Source organism: Coenobita brevimanus, chromosome 29, assembly GCF_032717465.1.
Source record: "Coenobita brevimanus isolate Jiangsu-jjx chromosome 29, ASM3271746v2, whole genome shotgun sequence".
Classification (NCBI taxonomy): domain Eukaryota; kingdom Metazoa; phylum Arthropoda; class Malacostraca; order Decapoda; family Coenobitidae; genus Coenobita; species Coenobita brevimanus.
The window spans coordinates 2,395,955-2,417,058 of NC_136982.1; the positions used below are offsets into that span (position 1 = coordinate 2,395,955).

General features: G+C 41.2%; 1 protein-coding gene and 1 non-coding gene across 2 annotated transcripts in view; one reads left to right on the forward strand and one right to left on the reverse strand.

The window, feature by feature from the left end:
• The window catches only part of LOC145394904 (protein regulator of cytokinesis 1-like), a 40,737-nt gene extending 25,981 nt beyond the window's left edge, over positions 1 to 14,756 (reverse strand). Inside the window, exons 1-4 of the mRNA XM_080268655.1 lie at positions 14,622 to 14,756; positions 8,480 to 8,578; positions 5,629 to 5,772; positions 2,247 to 2,360 (exon numbers count right to left, since the gene is read on the reverse strand). Of these exons, the coding sequence (XP_080124781.1) occupies positions 2,247 to 2,360; positions 5,629 to 5,772; positions 8,480 to 8,578; positions 14,622 to 14,756 (492 nt within the window). The remainder of the gene's footprint in view (positions 1 to 2,246; positions 2,361 to 5,628; positions 5,773 to 8,479; positions 8,579 to 14,621) is intronic.
• Positions 7,414 to 7,532, forward strand: LOC145395119 (5S ribosomal RNA). Its single transcript, XR_013896549.1, has one exon. It is a non-coding gene; the product is annotated as a 5S ribosomal RNA (ribosomal RNA).
• Positions 14,757 to 21,104: the final 6,348 nt, after the last annotated feature.

Here is a 21,104-nt window from a genome sequence, read left to right on the forward strand (position 1 = left end):
AAATCAAATGCTCTAATTAAAAACATTAAGTGTGTATGAACCTACTTTCAGGAAGCACTGATTAGTCTCTAGAAGTATCAAGCCTGGAAACCAAATTTATAAACCAAACTTCCAAACATGCTTCCATAAAACTGACAACACTGAAACTGGGTACTAAATTTTGTTTGGGGGCACTGACTACCACTAATTCAAAGCAGACCTACAGTACCAGTACCTTCAGGCAACTACACTGAGTGACAAACAAAATTTTTCCTGTGACCCAGGCTATATTACATTTGGTGTTAACCAATACTGTAATCAACAAATGGATACCTGATGGTTTACTCATTTATGGCACTCCAACTAGATGCAGCCCTTAGTGGTCCATGTCTGAACAGTGGCTGAGGTCAACTACTCATATAATGCTGCTCATGGAAATGCAAATGGTCACCTTCTCCTCAACTGACTGGACTGAACAGCCTAGCTTTTAGCCCCTACACTCCTATGAAGGTGAGGCAATTAAGGATTGGATGAATGATGGAAAAATAGTTACCACTGACCAAGAAGATACCATCATGAGTGACTGTGAAATGTGGTTACAAGCTTGATATCTAACCACACAACCATTATCCTTAGACAGAAAACTCAGTCACAGATGCTCAGACTCAGTACTACTTGCAAATACCAGACAAGAACTTGGTAGACTAGTGCAGAATTTTGCTATATCTGTGAGCATCGTGCTTTGAGAGTAAATGCAGAAAAGAGTAAAGTGATGGTTAGGGAGACAGGTGACTACCAGTATGATGTTACAGTGAATGGAGAGAGACCGGAATTGGTGAGACAGTTCAAATACCTGGATACAGTGATAGAAGAGAGAGAGGAAAATGTGCAAAAGAAGTGGAAGGAAGAGGGACACAAGGAAGGGAAGTAGTTGGTGCTATGAAAGCCTAGATAAGAAACAGAGGCTTGAGTGTCGCAGCAGCATGAGTCTTACATGAAGGAGTGTTAGTGCCAACTTTAACATATGGGTGTGAAACTATGGTGTGGCATGAAAATGAAAAGTCAGGAGTGAAAGCAGTGGAGATAGGACTGCTGAGGAATGTATGTGGAGTACGGAGTGTGGATAGGATACAAAATAATGTGATTCGTGAAGGATGCGGAGTGAGGATGTCTGTGGGCACCAAAACTGAAGAGAGTGTACTGAGATGGTATGGTCATGTGGAGTGGAAGGATAACAACAAAGTGGTGAAAACGATATATCTAAGCAAATCTGAAGGAGGGAGGAGGCGAGATAGGCCAAGGAGAAGGTGGAGGGATGTGGTGGATGAGTGCGAGGAAGAGAGGTATGAGAGTTGGTAAGGCTAGGGGACTGACAAGAGATCAAGCTGGCTGGATGAATGTTGTGAGAAGAAGTGCATGATCAGGGACCTGGCACCTCTTTTTAATGTAACTGCGTCTGGACTGACTCTATCGGATACATTTATGTGAAGCTACAGAATGTGGTGAAAGTTTTTTGGCGAATCAGATAGAGCCAGGATTCTGGGAGCTTGAATGATGAGTGAATGGCAGCATGCCCATTGGACTGGGCAAACTTGGGCTGTCTGGAAGTTACTACTCCTCACCCTGCCCTAGGGTGGGAAAGGAGGTCCGGATGATGATGATGACAATGATAAATGATAACCAGGGCTCTTGCTTGGCTCCTAAGGTTTCAGATTTACGAGCAAAATATATTTTTAGTAGCCAAACTGACTACGAGCCGAAATAGATTACGCGCAATAAATTATATATTTATACATTGTGATGATTAGAATCATATAATGAGGTTTTAAACATTCACAATGGCGAGAAGGGAAGACTTAACAATTGATCACAACGTGCTTTATTGTTCATTTAAGTGAGATTTACTTATTTTGTACTTTTCTGGGTTTTAAAGTGGATGTATTTTCTCCTCATCAAAAGGCAACTTCTATGTAAAATTTGTTAGCCGAAAGGGAAAAAAACTCGCATTTGTGAGCTGTGGCTCGCCGAACATGAGCCCTGATAATGATGATAATAGTAATAATAATAACAGAAAATAATAATAATAATAATAATCCATCCATCATCCAATCCTACATTGCCCCATGAGGGGCATAGAAGCCCGGGGCTAGGCAACTTGGTCCCGACATTTAAGATGAGAGTGACCAACCTCACTCATCCCTGAGTGGCATTATGAGCAAAATAATAATAATAATTACAAATGATTAAAAAGTAAAGAACTACCATACCCTCTCTTGTTCCAAAGTGCGAATTCTCCTCTCCAAGTCCTTGATGTCATCTTTGGATGGGACTGATTTCCAGTCAATACTGCTTGGTTCTTCACACATGCACTCACAAAGCTCCTGAGTATGAAACACTAATTAAGACAGGGAAAACAAACAAGCTGACACGTATGCATGCATGCAAGCACACACAAAACCTCAGCAGGTAGACCACAAAAGCAAGGAGCATGTGATCTACCAATTTACCATGTATCAAATATACCTGTCTCAATGGGTCTTATGGGGGGAGACTTGAGTGGCAACTGAAGATCTCTGAAGGACTGGAGGTAGGTATAACATCTAAGGTGAGATAAAAAGCTTGTCTTTACAATTTTACTACAGAGGGAAAATAAGGTCTGTTGAGGTTGGGGGGGAGGGAATGTAGTAGAAACCTATTGCAAGGAATAACAAATCTCGTGGAGTTCTTCATTTGTTTAGCACTCATGGCAAGGGGCCTGATGAAAGAGTACATGCAACAGCTATGATTCACCACAAAACTATATGATTTTTAAAAAAATAAATGTGTGTGAGCCTGGACAATGGCTTACCAGCCCATTCCCTTAGGCCCAGCAGTCCTCTGTGCCACACACCTTCATGTCACCACTTCAGCATTAATATCCACTGTCTGTACTGAATACATGCTAGGGCAGTCTCAGTTCAAGACAGGTACTGTGGTAATAGTTTGGTGTTTAAATGATGTGTTGGTGTATCTTGTGGAACAAAAATTTAATTTATCAAACAGTCCCCTGTCTTAGTCAAGGACTGTACTCGTCATTTCAGACAACACAAGAATTGTCTAACCACCTGGGCAACACTTCCTTGGTATGCTGCCAAGTTGGAGATCTTGATAACAGCTGTTATATGCTCTTGCCATATTGTGTGTTTGTTGTTTTACAGGTCATGTAACATACTCTGATTACTATCAGGCAAATATGTCAAATATCTGCCTCCACGAAAAATGAGTACAGTAGGCTCGCACAGTGCGCGAGAGATTGGGCGGTCCACGACCTCGCGCACTGGGAATACATAATCTTACGGGAATAATTACACATGGGCGGTACCCCCTCATACCTGGACATTTTTTGGCCCTTAGAGACATAATAAAGGTCATATTTTTCAGACATTGTACTAAAGCTATAGCTACAATAACAAAAATATGGGTAGTCACCTTACCAACAGTAGACAACAGGCCTGATGACCTTAAATAACAGGGGTTCCGAGGTGCGGCAACACTTACAGTGCCGCACTCCCCACCGCACCAACACTTCCCTCCACAGACTCCTCTTGAGCACCTTCCCCAGGAGCATCAAAGTCACTCACTTCGGCCATAAACCCTTCAAAGTTCAATGCTGACACTTCTGACACTGTATCCTCTTCATCCTCAACAGCAGAATGCCCGGGAATTTCTGCACATCAACATGACGACACGTGACATGCTGTGTGAGGGGTGGTCGCGCACTAATAGAATATGGCATTTTTGAGCCACTCCTTGCCTCTGCCTCGCATTCCGTGTGGTAAGCTCGCGCATTCAAGGATTTTTGGTCACTCGCCCACTGTGCAAACCTACTGTACTTCACTTTGCAAAGCTGATGTCTGTCTATGGCCAGACGCCTTAATCCCATGAGGGGTGGCCACAAACAAATCGCCTCCATGTCGACCTGTCCCTCACCATTTCACTAACCTCTCCCCAGCTCATACCCCCCTCCCTCATATAGCTCTACTCCATCCCTCCACCTCATCCTTGGCTTCCCCCCCCCCCCACTAACATACATTCCACTAGTTAGTTTCTTGCTCTCTATCCTCTCCACATGGCCAAACCACCTCATTGTCTCCTAATGCTTTCTATCACATTCACACCACAATGTCCCTTCCTCATTTGCCAGTCTGTTTCTCCATGGAACTCCAAATGCTTCTCTCAAATAACTCATTTCTACTGATCTCACTCTTGACTTGTGTCCTTCCAACAATATCCAAGCTTTGCTTCCATATGTTAGGTTTGGTATCACAATACAATCATGCAGCAACTTTTTACTTCCACTGAACATTCAGTGACATCATTTATCTCAAAGACCATAACTTTACTCTTCCCTAACATTCACCTGATGTCCAAGTAAGTAAATGTTTCAAAATGTTCAAGTGTTCTTCCTTAAATCCAACCAATTCATACTGTACCTGATATGAAATAGTTTAGTGACATCCAACTCATGCTGCAGTGGCAGAGGTTGAACTTAACAATACATCATAATTCCTCACTAAGTTTCACACCAAAAGAGAGGGACAATGCATAAAGAACCATTATCATGTGGCATTAAGGCATGCAAAATATAATTGAGAATGTGATGCTACAAATGAGAATTTATCTGATTCAAATTTTCCTACTTTCCATGAAAGATGGATATAGTAGTTGTCAATCGCTGAACCACAAATACTGTTAATACACGGTACTGTACAGCACTTCATGAATGACAAGAATTCATTATATGAGTATGTATGTGTGTGTGTGTGTATATATATATATATATATATCAGGGGAGTGATCAAAAAGTTCGGTGAATGGTACTGATAAATAGAAATGAGTTGAAGTATGTGAGGTTTGTTGGTGGTTGTTACATCATTCGCTTTCCTAGTTGCCACCAGTCACCGGACACGACAATGGCACAGTCCAGTGTGCTGTGGCAAGACACAGTGCAAGGTCATGTCTACCGCATCTGATGCATTTGGGGAAATGTCACAGTTTAAGCAATGTGCAGTATCCAGACATTTCTGGTGGGGAAAAACATTTCGCTCATGCCGCATCCACCTTACTTACCTGAGCTGGAGCCTTGTTACTTCTGGTTGGTCCCGAAACTGATGCGCATGATGAAAGGGAGTCGTTATAAAATGATTAAAAACATCCAATCCAAGACGACAAACCTTCTGATGGATATCAAGAAGGAAGACTTCCAGCAATGTTTCAGGCAGTGGCAGGAAAGGTGGAACAAGTTTGTGTGTGCAGGAAGGGAGTACTTTGAAGATGTCTAATATATGCACCTAATGTTCGATAAAATACTGTTATTCTAACATTCATCGAAGCTTTTGATCACTCCTCATATGTGTACAGTATGTGCATGTATATATACTGGAGACAGAGAGAGAGAGAGAGAGAAAGAGAGAGAGAGAGAGAGAATGTACAAAAGTGTGTATGGTATGATAACTTCTTACTACATAATTACACTCTAAAGGCAATACAGTACTATGAACATTTATTCCACCCAAAAGAAACAAAGATTAACTTCAGACAGATGAAGGTGACCATAACTACACTGTAATACCATACAGAGAATATACAGTATACTGTTTAATATCTTACCTTTTCTTGTTCTTTAAGTTCCTTTACTTTGTCACGACGAATCTTAACTTCTTTATGTAGGATCCCAACATGTTGCTTCAAATATCGGTCCAACTCTACTAATGTTAATGACTCTGGTGGTTCTGGCAGATTAGCCTCCAGTGCCTGCAAAGTCAGTACAGTTTCTATATTATCTCATCTAATGTTTAAAGACATCCAGCATGTCTGACTTATAAAGATTAGGACTGCTTAAGCTGACTAAATGCAATACTACAGTAATTAGATTGGAAAAACACAAACTAACACCAAACATTGGAAAGAAAACAGCATACCATATATAAATGAAACACCAATGACTTTGCTTTTGCTACCCAAGACAAATAAAATACCTTAAATTTCACTTTGCTGGATACAAAGAAAACATATCCAGTACCCAAAAACAATGAAGCAAGTTTCCTGCATTCCAAACACATGGCATAATTTTCATTTTATTCTTATTATCTCCAGATTATTTTATTGGCTGAGACTTTTCACAATGTAAAGTTAACAAATGCTATAAGTACCTCCTCCATTTCAGAAAGTCTCTCCCAAGCTGAACAACCTTTTTTATTTATCTGTTTATTTATTTTTTTAATGCAAGGAAGAAGGAACCAAAGGCCAGAAGCCTGCAAACCATTCCTTCCAAGAAAAAAACAAAAACAATACAAATAAAGAGGAAAACATGTCACTGGACTAACAGGGTTAAGAACACTGTAGTACTGTACGATCAGCACACCTATGGTGCGGCGAATTCGTCACACCACAACACACCATCACCCCACCACACCAATGAGCTTCTGGGCAGTCATTTGGCCTGTGCTGTAGGAGATACAGCAATGCAGTGACAGTTAATGTCATAATTAAACCTGTGGCCTACACTGCACTGGATATAACCATACAATGGTAGTTCTGAGGGTCAAACATGGCCCTACTGCTGTACATTACATATAATCAGTGTTACAGGAGAGCATATTGAACCCGTGCTGACTGTCTTGTATGGCAGACAATGCAAACAATGAAACAACTTCAACAATAAGTGGAAGCCATAACACTCAGTCACTAGCTTCTCATTCACTTTATAATAAGAACAGATAACTACTGTCCTTCATCTTGTGCCTACCTTGAAAAAGTATTATGTGCATTGCCACACCTGATGTATGCAAGTGGAATGAGGCACCCCTTACTGTTCTGATTATAATCACCCCCACACCAGACAAACCCCAAGGAGCCCAATTATTTTACATAGAGAAGTGGATGGCATTGGGTGGGGGTGGGGGTAATTCAATGAATGCATTTTTAAAATATGGGTACTACGTGTCAACAAGTGGGTTGGTAGAGGGCTAGTGCCTCAAAACAACTAACTCAAAGATAAATGGCCACCCTTCATGGAATTAAGATATCAGACTGTAGACAGGCTGACATCAGACCTTAGCTTCCACCAGAATGAAGCTGTTAATATCAAACTGGTAATATAGTGGAAGTCAACACATCATCCAGTTTCTTAAGTTCTTCTTCTTCTTCTTTTTTTTTTTTTACTAGGAACATCCTAGTCAGCCAGCTCTTCCAATTTTTTTTCCTGTATGCCCAAGCAACTACAAGAAAACCAGTTCTCAGCCTACGGTGACAGAAGGTACAATCGAAACAGCTACAGCATATCAGCCAAGGAAGATACTTTTCTCAGTGTTATGTTCTCTCTCTCTCTGGACAACTCTTGCAGGCTCCTAGTCTTTTTGAGAGAGAGAGAAACTTAATTAGAGAGAGAGAAACTTAATTAGCCATACCACGTTGAGTACACCGCTTCCCGTCCGATCAGCGAAGTTAAGCAACGTTGGGTCTGGTTAGTACTTGGATGGGTGACCGCCTGGGAACACCAGATGCTGTTGGCATAACGTTCTCCCTACGTGTCAAGTGGGGTTGGTGGAGGATTAGTGCCCCTCCCTGTAAAACAATTAACTCTAAGCCTTGGCCACCCCGTTTGGGATACATGGCGTCTGGCAATGGCAATTTCTGAAATTATCCTTCAATGATGGGTCATACCCAATACTGTATTACGTATAGCAAACTTGTCAACAATAACATCAGAACACCAAAAATTCAATCATTGTTGACGAATGTCTTGCTGAATGTACCACAAATCATGATAAACGCTTATATCCTGTTCTCTCAGAAGCTGATTGGAATCTGTGGGCAGTGAGCAAGACTTAGATGTTAAGCCCTCAACACCAACACACTGGGGTTAACATGAGGCAAATGAGACAATAAGGGAACCAGCTGAGCAACAGTTTGACCTGAAGTCATCACGTGTAAGGCTGGACCAAAATAAGTTTCTACCTTCAGGAGGAGATGGTTGTTAGAGGGGGCAGGGGGAATATAATAATAAATAATACAGGGTATAATATATATATATAATGTGTCAGCCGTGGTTCAGTGGGTTAGAGCGCTCCGCTCTGACCGAAGGGTCGGAGGATCGAATCCACCCAAGGGTCATTGGTAGACATCAGGAAGGGCATCCGGTCATAAAATGCTACACGCTCCAGTCCAAAAGTCCTCTACTCAGGGGCAACGCCTTAGCCCTTCGGGGATACCTGGCGTAAAACCAAATTATATATATATATATATATATATATATTCACAGGGGGGGTGAGGGAGGGGGTAGAGGCCAAGGAAGAAATGGAGGGATGGGGTGGAGAGGTATATGAGGGGGGGGGGGAGCTTCGAAGCAGGGCAATGAAATGGAAAGGGACCTGCAACATGGAGGTGATTTGTTTGTGGCCACCCCTTATATGATTAAGGTATTTGGAAATAGACAGAGTATACATAAAACCATAATTACCTTATTCAGCTCATGAAACTCCTTGCCATTTTCATCAACTCTTCTGTCATAAGTTTTCTTGAGCTTGCGTTCTCCTTCCAAGACTTGTCTTAAACATTCCTGGTGAAGTGAGAGGAGTTTTAAATTAAACACCATCAACAATTATAATGCTTTACTCTCTCCTGGGAACTCCCCATGACAGACCTGTCCCCAGGCTACTTTTTCCACATATACCTCTTACTCTCAAACATTCCTCTTCCTCATCCTTATCAATGTACAGCTCCACTCACTTCTTCAATAATTTACCCTCAGTTTCACTTTCAAATAGCTCTGGCTCTGAATCTATAGTACACCCTCATTATCGACGTTTTTTTTAATTGACGGATTTGATTATCGACGGTTTTTTCTTCTCCTGGGAGTTAAATTATTATTATTAAAAAAATAAAAAAATAAAGAATTGTATTGGCACCTCCTAGCAAGTTTGCGCGCCATCCCGCCAGGTGTCTCTGGCTGCTCGCGGCATGTTCCCGCCGACCCAACAAACAACAGCATCAGTACACGTTTGTCTGTTGTTCTCATATCGTGTTCGGCCACATCTATCGTGCTTTCGCGATCATCATGGCTCCGAAGCGCCCTTGTAACACTCCAACTGGAAATAAGACAGCTAAGAGAGCAAGGAAAGTACTTACCTTGGAAGTAAAGAACGAAATATTACAAAAACTTAGAAGTGGAATGAGCTATGCAGCGGTTGGTCGCGAGTATGGCATGAATGAGTCCAGTGTTCGTGGCATAAAACGGAGAGAAAAAGATTTTAAAGATGCTCTGGCTTCGTGCACACCAGGATCGGCTAAAGTAACGATGCATGTGAGAGATGATGCCATGGTGAAAGAAGAAAAGGCACTGAATATTTGGACTGAGGACTTAAACCGTCGACACGTGCCGCTAGACTCGCAGTTCATCAGAAACAAAGCAAAACAACTCTATGCTCGGTTTGCTGGGGAAAGCAGTGGTGTTGGTGAAGATAATGGTGATGAAAGTGAGGCAGGTGAAAATAGTGATGATGGTGATGAGAGTAATGACGATGGTGATAGGCCTAGTAATGTTGGTGCTTCTAGGCAAAAGAAATTTGCAGCCAGCAAGGGCTGGTTCGAGAATTTTAAGAAAAGGTATGGCCTACATAACATTAGGATGACCGGTGAAGCAGCTTCAGCAGATCAGATAGCAGGAGAATCGTACCCACGTGAATTTGCTGAACTTATAAGGGAGAAAGGGTACAGGCATGAACAAGTGTTTAATGCGGACGAAACAGGCCCGTGGTGGAAGAAAATGCCTAAAAGAACGTACATTTCAAAGGAGGAGAAAAGTGCGCCAGGCTTTAAAGCAGCAAAGATCGTGTGTCTGTGCTATTGTGTGGTAATGCAGGAGGACATATGATAAAACCCATGCTCCTGTATCATTTGTTATAATGTTAAAGACGAGTTGGATTTTTTGTCAATAAAGGATATTTCTTGCAAAAGTTAAGCAGAGATTAAATATGAAATATACGAGCATAAGAAGAGTTGAATTTTCCTAAAAGAAGATCTTAGCGAAAGCTAGGCTAAGATTCATCTTTGATAGCATAAACTGCCATACAGTCGTGAAAATTTAGGTCTGGGAGAAATGGACTATCAAGAATGAAAGGAAGCTCTTGAGAATGAAAGTAAATAGGAGAGCGTGGTCTCTCTGGTATGAGCTAGCAGCACCGGCGTGTGTTGTGAAGATCGGTGCGAACAGCTGATCTAACGTAACACTTGCCTCACACTCTCAGTTATTAGAACGCATGAATGACCACCACTGCTGCTTTCATTTTTTTTTTTTTACACTCGGTTATGTAAACGTATGGATGGCTACAACTGCTGGTTTCGCCTTTTATTTTTAGATGGAGTGAGGTGTACGTGGAGAGAGAAGTGATGATACAGCCGCCATTACAAGTTGAGGTCCAGTGTACGACCACTATGCATCAACATGAGATTATGCTATTTTTTCCATAATTCTTTACTTAATATAAGTAGTTTTATTATGATATTCAGTTTTTCAGTTGCCTAACTAATTTATTTCTAAGAAACACTAAAACTAAACTGCATATTACATACGAGTGATTGAAGGGATACTAAAATATATAAACAAGAGGGTACCTGGCCAGACGAAAATCGGTATCGACGGTTATAGGCATCGACGGGTATCTTAGGTACCTAACCCCCGTCGATAATGAGAGTGTACTGTACATAGGACAGAAGTTCGTCCCAATTAACCTGCATGCTACGAGCCTCTGATCGGGTAACACTACGAGAAAAAGTCACCTGGTACAGCTTCAATGGCTAATATTCAATCTATACTATAAAAGCAGCTGCACTCCTCCTCCCCCCAGCACTCTGTAAACTTGTAAGTCATCTGGCAGAGGTTGCTGGTCAGGTAGGTGGGGTGGGTGGGTGGGACGAGGGACTGAATAGAGGGGATGCTAAGGATTGGGCATGGACAGCTGCCATTAGGTGACCGAGGCCAATGCATGTAAGCATGTTGGAGCCTTTCTAAACAAAATTATGAATGGAGAGGATTCACTTGGGTGGTGGTCAAGCTATCTACCAGTGCCACTATTAGGTACACAGATATTATTCAATACTGAATGCTAATCTCTCATAATGCATAACATATGTAAGTGGTACAGCAGAGTGTAGCTATCATTACAGGCTCTTGCAACCCACACTTTTACGTGCTAACCACTACAAGTACACCCCTACTGCTGTGACAGTTGCTTCTCTCCCCTGGATAATCTGCACAAACAACCATACAGTTTAGTCCTCACCAATGCTTTCTCCACCACCTGTAGTACAGTTATTATACTGATCCCTTGGATAATGTGCATAATTGGTACCAAACGTGGAGCCTGACAATGGAGTTGAGCAATAACTAAAGCATTGAGCATATAGAATTTATCCTGACTGGTACCAGACATCCCAATGTGCAAGCCTAAATTTTCTCTTTTACAACAATTTACACCCACTAAATACATACATTATGGTATCAGAAATACACATAGGCATGGTTAGGTTAACAGAAAATGATAGGGCTGGGCAACAAGCAGCTGGAAACAAATGTATTCTGACCCTTGGGCTCCATTTAACATACACTCTTCATTACAGTCAACGAAAGACTGGTGGCCTTTCTATTATCCATTAAATCTAATATCCAGTCTACTGAGGTCCATTAAAGTGAGGGTCTATTATATCATATAAAGACCTGACATGATGTAAGGGGTTCTGAGGCTAAGGGGTGGAGAGTTAATGTCTCCACCAACTGGGATTAACTCCTAGAGAATGGTCACATCTTTGAAGCCCTCACAGCCATCAGAAACCAGACATTGCACCATCACTCTCGGCAGAAACCAGTTCGGCTGCATGATAACATCCCCTCCCCCCCATGAGAGATAATGGCAGGAGTGCAGATTGTCATCATGTAGTGATAACAAGAGCTGCTATAACTAAGGGATCACTGTATTGGATCCATATGTCCACTGCTGCTACTTAAGCTGCACTCATCCCTCACCAGATATTGTTTCCCTTATCTTCTGTTTCATTTCATTTTTACAGCCCCAACATGCATGCACTGGCCTTGGTCCCCTAATGACTGCTCTCTGGCAGCTTCCCTTTTCAGTCCCTTATCCCTGAGGTCAAACTCAATGACCTAACCCCAGGTCTTTTTCAGTCTACCTCTCATAACCCTACTCCTAATATTTACACTTCTCACTTTCTGCATCCAATTATCATCCCCCATCCTCTCCAAATGCCCAAACTATCTCAACCTACCTCTCCTCCTCACAACACCAATACACTCGTCTCATCCTACCTCTCAACTCTTCCATCATTATTCTAATTACTCCTCCAATTACCGTAAGATGGGGTAACTGGGCTCCATTTTTCCCTCTTTTTTGTCAATATTACTGATGTGCAGGAATTTGGAAAAAGTGAAAAATGTTTTTAAATAACTCATTTGGGGCTACCTTTTGAACCAGACATACTTAAGGATACAAAAACAACTTGCTTAGGAATAAAACAAGGTGGGTGCCTGTTTACCTCATGTGATGGGGCAACTGGGCACCCAGACCTTTTTGTTACTGTATGAATGTGCTCATTACTGCTGACTGCTACTAAATAACATAAACTTAGGCAGGCAAGCATAATATGTAACATAAACTTATATATAACATTAACTTAAGCAGGAAAAGCAGGTGTCCTCCTGCTACTCAGGATTTTGTAGTTCTGCAACATCACTGCGGTTCTGTGGGCAAACTAGCTAACACATTCAGAGCCTGGTGCATCCCTGGAACTTATCAATATGGCAATTGATGACAAAGAGTCTTTGAGACATATTTAGAAACTAAATATTGATAATTAGTTAATGTGACCGGTCGCCCTCCCCAAAGTGCCCAGTTACCCAACCTGAGTTACCCTCGCCATTACCAGGTAATGTTTAACTGTAGAAACATGTTACTAGTTCCCATCCGACCTTTGATAATGTCCACTAAATGCGCATAAGCAGAGTTCTCTAGCTAACTTCTGACAAAGGTAATTTACCCTTAGCGTTTCCAATGTTGGGGCTTCTGTGATTTCTCGAAAACATCACTCTTATGCATGCAAGGATCAGTGGACTACTTTTTCCTATTTCAAACTGTTGATTTTGAGGTTGCTATGTTATTGCAGGTGGATTTAGCTATACAATTAACACTAGAAAAATTTAGAAAATGAAAGATTTATAGGTTTTATACAGGAAAGTTTGCAAATAACTTAGTGATTGCCCGGTGACCCAGCTAAGTGCCCAGTTACCCCATCTTATGGTACAGTACCTCTCCTACAACACTCAGCAGACTTGTCTCACAATAGTTTCTGCACTGTACTAGTTTCATTATAGCTTTATCTACCTAAAATAAATAAAACAAGTGACAACACTGGTACTGTACTGCATTCTGGATCACATCAGCTGATATGAAGAATTTATTGGTAGCTGTGCTGCCTACTTATTCCTTCACCTTTATCATTCTTTTACTGTGTCTGCCATCCTCTCTTCCTATATATCCCATCTTTTCCATCACTTTTCATTACTCTTCTTTCCTTTTCAAGTGGCTTTACATTGAGTGACAGGCCTAATGGTTTCCTGTATGCCAGGTAACCATTTACAATGCTGGGTGGTAACCATATAATCAACCTATACGTGTTCCTACATGTCAACAAGTGAGTTGACGGAGGGTTTGTGGCCCTCCCAGTAAAACAACTAACTTAAAACAAACGGCCACTCCTTACAGGATTATGGCATCTGGCTATGGACTGGCTGGAATTAAGGGGTAGCAACAGAATTTCTTTGGCTCTTGGTATATAGGTGCTGTAGTCATCAGACATGGGGTCTATTACTGGGTTTCTATTATTATTAATTTCAATTGCTCTCTATTATATTACTATTATAATTACTTTAGTGGTCATCTATTACTATTACTTGAACATCCATTGGCATCACTATTACTATTAATATATTATTTATGATAACGGTACTAATCAAACTGAAAATGGTTTTTATTTTCATGAACGTTGGGAGGCTGTTCCACTGAATGCACAAGTGTGTCTAGGTCACCTGATGGCCTATTGACCACTCTCCATTCTGCACGGTCTCCTGTGGTGCACCTGCAGCTTGGAGAGCAGCCAACAGGTAACCAAGGTGAGAAGGCTAATTTTATTGATTATGGTAAATGGTATTAAAGAAGTGTCTGTAATGGGAAAGTAAAATACAATTATCTATTACTATGCCTTCTATTACTATTACAGTCAGGAACTTGTGATCTATTACTATTACTGTTACTTTGAAAACACTGTAATAGTCTATTTCTAATACCCTATGTCTGGTAGTCATAGATATCTTGTGACACAACCTAAAATAGATTTGGTAAGTGCATGTATAAAGGCAAGATCTGCAGACACAAAATCTGCCTATAATGGGAGTCAACTAGCCTATACTACATGTGACGTATCATGAAGAGGTTAGAAATGCAATGTGGTAATAAGTTACTGTGCCTGAGAACCTGATGGCAATATGAGAGGCCAATGAAGTGTTTTCAATGATGACCTACTTCTCTACTTACCTTCACCACCCCAGTGATGCGTGCTGTCCTTTCCTTGCACTCCACTTCATCAAAGCCAATACTGTCCCAAACGGTCTGGAGCTGAGCTGTGACTTTACGGAAGTCACTTATGATCTCTTCCTCCTGTTTCTCCATGGTTCTTGGGCAAACTGGAATTACTGTAAAACTCATTATCATACTCAATGTACTGTTACAGTACTGTAAGTATATACAGCTGTATTTCTCGAAACCTGCAGACAGTTTTATTCAGCTTAGCTCATTGCTACTGAAGAAACTTATTAACATTACAACTCCCATTTGAAAAATCTTTCTTATGCAAAGTAAAACCGCCTGTTGGTTACAAGAATAAGAAACAGAATACCGGTACCAGTATGTCACTTGTTTGAAGGGATAATATATTACTGTAATTTCAATATTCAAACTGTTAGCCTCCCCATTCTAATTATAGAGGTAAGTGGGGGTGCTCACCATCCACTCACTCGATGTAGTGCTGCTCTCGGGTGTCTGCCCTTTCCTCTCCTCCAACCTTCTTTCCTTTCATCCTCTTCTGTCTTTCTTTCCTCGTCCTTCTGCCTACGGGTGACTTTACACTCCTATTCTGTCTTTCTTTCCTCTTCCTTCTGCCTGTGGGTGACTCTACACTGAGTGACAAGCCAAACAGTTTCTGTACACCAGGGAACCATTTACTACACTGGGTGGTAACCATATAACCAAATTTTAACGCCGGGTGGTTTAGTAGGCAATTACGGCACCGCAGTTGGACTGAGCCAGTGAAGGTTTATATCCAAGGGGTGGTAACCAAATTTTGGCGCCTGGTGGTTTAGTGGGCAATTACAGCACTGCAGTTGGACTGAGCCAGTGAAGGTTTATATTCAAGGGGTGGTTGGGATTTATTGCTCACATAATGCCACTGAGGGATGAGTGAGGTTGGTCTCTCTCATCTTAAATGTCAGGTCCAACTTGCCTAGCCCTGGACACCTATGCACCTCATGGGGCAATGCAGGATTGGATGATGAATGAATGGTGCCTTTTATTTTTTTTTAACTGATGGGTAAACACAGGCAGCTACGCAGTTTAATGTGTTTGCTTTGGGTTTCTCTCATCGACTAAAACAACTCTTTCCTACATCACTTCCTTTGGAATGCAGAAATAACAAAAATGCAGGCACTACATATACCGGTGCACAAAACATCTATACAGGCGTCACATCAGACAGGAGATGTTTGCTCTTCACTTGCTCAAAGAGCCTGAACCTGCAACCTCTTCCTATGTGGCTTTTCAACGTTAAGTTTAGTGGTGGTCTGGATGTTTAATATCATGGAGGACACAGTTCCCAGCTAGAAACCCAGGGTTTATAATTTTTTTTTTGTTATTTCATCAGTTTTGGAAATGAGGCTTAAAATAACATAAGAAATAGGATAAAAACCTTGTTTACAAAACTTGTGTTTGCCTGAAATTAAAAGATAACTACCACTATGTAACTACTGCCACACCTTTCTTCTGCTCTCTCTATATAAGTATAAAACTACAGTACTGTACTTAGCATAGCAAGTTAAAAGTTGCACAAATACACATTTTTGATGTCATTAATGATACTGTATAACTACAGTACATCCCCCTAGTACGCACCTATATGGGCGGCAGAGGACGTCACGTACTGTGAATACATAAACTCATGGGAAAAATTACATATGGGCGGCATCCCCCTTCATGGGCAACCCTTGAGACACTATTCAGACATATCGGTAAGTACTGTACAGGGAAACTATCTAAGACATATTACCTAAGATGAAGTAAACCAACAAGGTTAAGGCTTTACTAGGTAAATCAACAAAGATATGGCTTAACTAAACCAACAAGAATATGGCTGAAGGTGGGTGGAGCGTAGGCTACCGTTATCGCTTCTTGGGGGGGCAATGTTGTGTACTCGAGGTAACCCCAGATTTGGGCCACTCTTTGCAGCCTGTCTCACAAGGAGTTCAATTCGTGTACTTAAAAAAAAAAAAAAAGTCCTCGTGTACAAGGGGGATCGCGTACTGTGGGGATGTACTGTACCAGAATTTTCCTGACACATCATGGCAAAATGGCACTCCTCCCTGCAGATCTTTTACCGTAAGTCAATGCAGCTCAAAGGTTAAGTTGTAATCAATTGTTTTGTTCTTACTAACCTAGTCTAACCATTTTCTTAACACAATCTTTTACTGTGGTTTTGATTTCATTTTTTTCTGTAGGAGGATCAAGGTAAAGCCATGACAACAGGAAGTAATTTAAATTACAACAATAAAACCTCCAAAAGGACACATTTCTGGAAGAAATACCACAGATCCCCCCCTCCTATTCTGATGAGAAAGTTTCATTAATCTAACTACTCTATCTGTCTACAGCCAGATGCCTTAATCTCTTAAGGGGTGGCCACAAACAAATCAACTTCATGTCGTCCTGTCCCATGCCATTTTGCTGTTATCCCATCAACTTACACTCCCTTCTCTCATGTACAGTACCTCTCTACTACATCCCTTCATCTCGTCCTCAGTCTCCACCCCCCCCACCTCACTCACATACTCTCCTTGTTAGTTTCTCACTGCTCGATATGGCCAAATCACCCAAATGTATTTCTCCTAATGCTTTCTATCATATCCATATCCACACCACAATGCTCCTTCTTTTCCTCATTTGTCAGTCTGTCTCTACAAGCAACTCCATATGCTCCTCTCAAGTAACTCATTTCCATTGCTCTCACCCTTAACTTGGGTCCTTCCAATAAACTTCATAAAACAGACCAAAAATACAGTGGGCCCATTATGTGAAAATGTAAAGGAATACCGGTACAATCTAACCAGCTACCTAACTCAACCCCTTCTTACCTCCTCAGATCGATTTAGGAACGGATGGATTTTGAGACTTAACCATCCTTGTCACAGCCAGTTTAGCAGAATTACATAATCATGAAATATAATCCACCACCAAGTGGAAGCCAAATTGGAGGCACTGAAACATAACTGAGGGGCTTCACCCTCCAGACTCCCCAGTGATTATAACCTACCTCACAGCATGCAAAATGTTTTTCATTCATTCATTCATTGCCAGACGCCATGTATCCCAAATGGGGTGGCCAACGGCTTAGAGTTAATTGTTTTACAGGGAGGGGCACTAATCCTCCACCAACCCCACTTGACACGTAGGGATGCCAACAGCATCTGGTGTTCCCAGGCAGTCACCCATCCAAGTACTAACCAGACCCAACGTTGCTTGCATTAGGTAAAATTTGCGATAAAACAATGTATTGTTAAAGGCATTTGGTAATCATCACAACAACCATGCAATGGAGGTAGCTAGGTGCGATCACAAAGCGAATCTTTATATACATCAAAGGGGAGATATCCATTGAAACATGATACAGGTTAGCAAAATAATGCTCAGTTATTAAACAAACACTTCATATTCTGTAAACTCTAAGACTGACACTGTACATAATGAAATCTCCTATTTATGAACATTTTTAAAATGGCCACTATAGACACTAATCTATTAAAAACATACAATAAAGGATTTTGTCCACACTTAATAGGTAGGAAACCTGGAAATACAGTACTGCATTACTGTCATAAAGTATTAATCATTTTTACATAGAATACAGATCACTGATCTTGCTAGCTTGTTCTGGTCTTTTCAGCCAATAGAACCTCTGCATGTAATACAGTCTTGAGCCATGGCCTATCTCAGTCCCCTAGCTTGTACCTCTCCACATCATCCTCCCTCCACGTTCACCTATACACTAACATTCATTTGCCAACCCACTACCCACTTCTCTCACCATGTCCTGACCATATTAACTATGGTTTCCATCACCTGGCTAATGCCAACTCACAACACACTATTCTCTACCCATCCACCTCTTTCTCATTCCTGTGAATTCGTGTATATGTAGCCTATTTTTTTCTCTTACCAGCCAAGCCATACAACATAACACTTACTCGTTCTGTTGAGAGTACCCTTCAAGGCTAACTAAAATCTAAATAAATAACAAATAATGTCTCATTTATACACAAAAAATACGGCGAATTAACCAAACCGTTCTGATTCGGGCTGGGTCGCGGTGCAGTTTCTGCTGACCAATACTCATTAAAGACAAACCGACACATCCAAAGGTATTCTATAAAACGCTAATACTCACCATATAGACAAAATATGCAAATGTTTTGGCTGGCAAATCCACTAGACAAAATCCCACTACTAGTCTCCACACCTCACCTCACCAACACTTTTCAAAACACACTGCGCTTAAACCCTCTCTTCGGTGCTGCATCTTTCTCTTTATACATTCGGTAATTTATCATCATCAAACCAAAATTCTTGTTCTTCAGCACTACTGTACATTATTATTTCTTTTTCTGGTCTAAATTACACTAAAGATGTGAATATTTGATTATATTTATTTACACTATATACCTCAAGGTGTATAGATTCTTCCAAAAGTATTTTAAAAAATAAACCCTCATTACACATCCATCAAATGAATGGAAAAAAATAATTCAAATATAATTTTCATAGTAATATCGACACAAATATTCACTTCAAATGCAAAAACGATAAAACACACGCCCCTCCCGCCTCTCCGCAGATAGGTGGTTTCAAATTTAGGAGGGAATGACGTCATACTAACATCGACGCAGTTATCCGACGCATCACTGAGATTACCAAAAAGTCCCTTCTACATATGTATGGAAATATAATAAAGTCCCTTCTATTTATGCATGGAAATATAATACATAGAATATTCTGACTGACAGCGAGTATGTATTATTTAGCTCCCCATAGGATATTTTTCCATTACTCCCTCCCCACTAGGATTACCAAGAAGTCCCTTCTACATATGTATGGAAATATAATAGGGTAAAGTCCCTTCTATATATGCATGGAAATATAATACATAGAATATTCTGACTGACAGCAAGTATGTATTATTAAACTCCCCATAGGATATTTTTCCATTACTCCCTCCCCAGTGGGGAGGGAGTAATGAATACTTCCCCAGTATGCCTGCTTGTCGTAAGAGGCGACTAAAAGGGGCCTTTTTGTCTGCAGTCTTTCTCTGCTGTCCATGTCTGCTCTTCTGTCTTTTCTTGACTTCCATGTGGTTCAGTGGTCAGCTCTGACCGAAGGGTCGGAACCGGAAGTTCGCGTCCACCCAAGGGTCATTGGTATTTGGTAGACATCAGTCCGGTCATAAAGTGCTACACGCTCCAAAACCTAAGTCCTCTACCCAGGGGCAACGCCTCAGCTCTTATCGACAGAAAGGGACGCGGTATAAAACCCGAAAAAAAAAAAAAAAAAAAAAACTAACTGCCAAGCGGCCTTAGACATATTATGGCTTGATGCAAATTCTTCATTATTCCATTCTTCCTATGCTCTCAATAAACAGAAATTTATGATAATGCAGATACTGTACATTATTACTGACACATAACCATTCAGTTCGACCTCTTTACTCTGTATACCTTTACAGCAATGCTTCAATCAAGCAATAAAATCTCTTTACAGCACCTTCCCCCCATCATTGACTGGGGATGGGTCCATAAAACAAGAGAAAAAGAGAGGGGGGAAAAGAAGGGGGAGGACAGTGAAATGGACCACACACTCATTAACTCACCCTTCAATTAAGCCCCTGGAATCCTGACTCCAGCTCAAACATACCCATTGGCACATTTTGGTTTTCTTTATGGGTAAAGTACAAAACAGCCTATACAGAAGCGAGAGGTTCGGGTCCCTTCAGTTAATGCCCTTTGTGTCGTGTGGTGTGGTGTAAGAAGGTTGTATGGTGTGTGGTCTGGTGCAGTGTGGTGTGGTGTGGCTTCACTAAAGCTGCCAAAGTATACAAGAGTGAAGCACCTTGTTCCCGAAAATCGTTAATGAAAGAGATGGACAGGGGTCACTCCTAGAAATGTTCTGGCATCTAAAAACACCGATCCGTCGACTGTCAAGTTATAAATGGGTACCATATCCTTGTCCTGTTCTCTGCCTCCAATAATTCATCCAACCTCATCGATCCACTGATAATTCCCTGCCCTTAACCTCCATACCTCGATTTCTCACTCATTCCTTACCGATATATCTCCACCCACTATCTTGGCCTCAACATTTTAATACTTATTCGAGTGTTTCGTATTCTACGGCACAGAGAATGACAATAATGCTGTGCTGCCTGCACTGTATACGTGGGTCCTTCAAGAGTTCTTGACCTCACCCAAAAAAGTCACAGGAGAAAGATTGTTTTTGTATCATTTCTCAACATAGTCTAAGTCCCATGTACTTGATCTATCGACGTTCAAGCACTGCTATCCCATCCAGGAAGCAGGTCGCATCTTGAGCCTCCAAATATGTCTCAACAGCATGGATGACTTAAAAATTGCCCAGAAAACGATGACCACGCAGGTGGGATTTCAGTTTGGGAAACACGAAGAAGTCTGACAGAGCCAGGTGGAG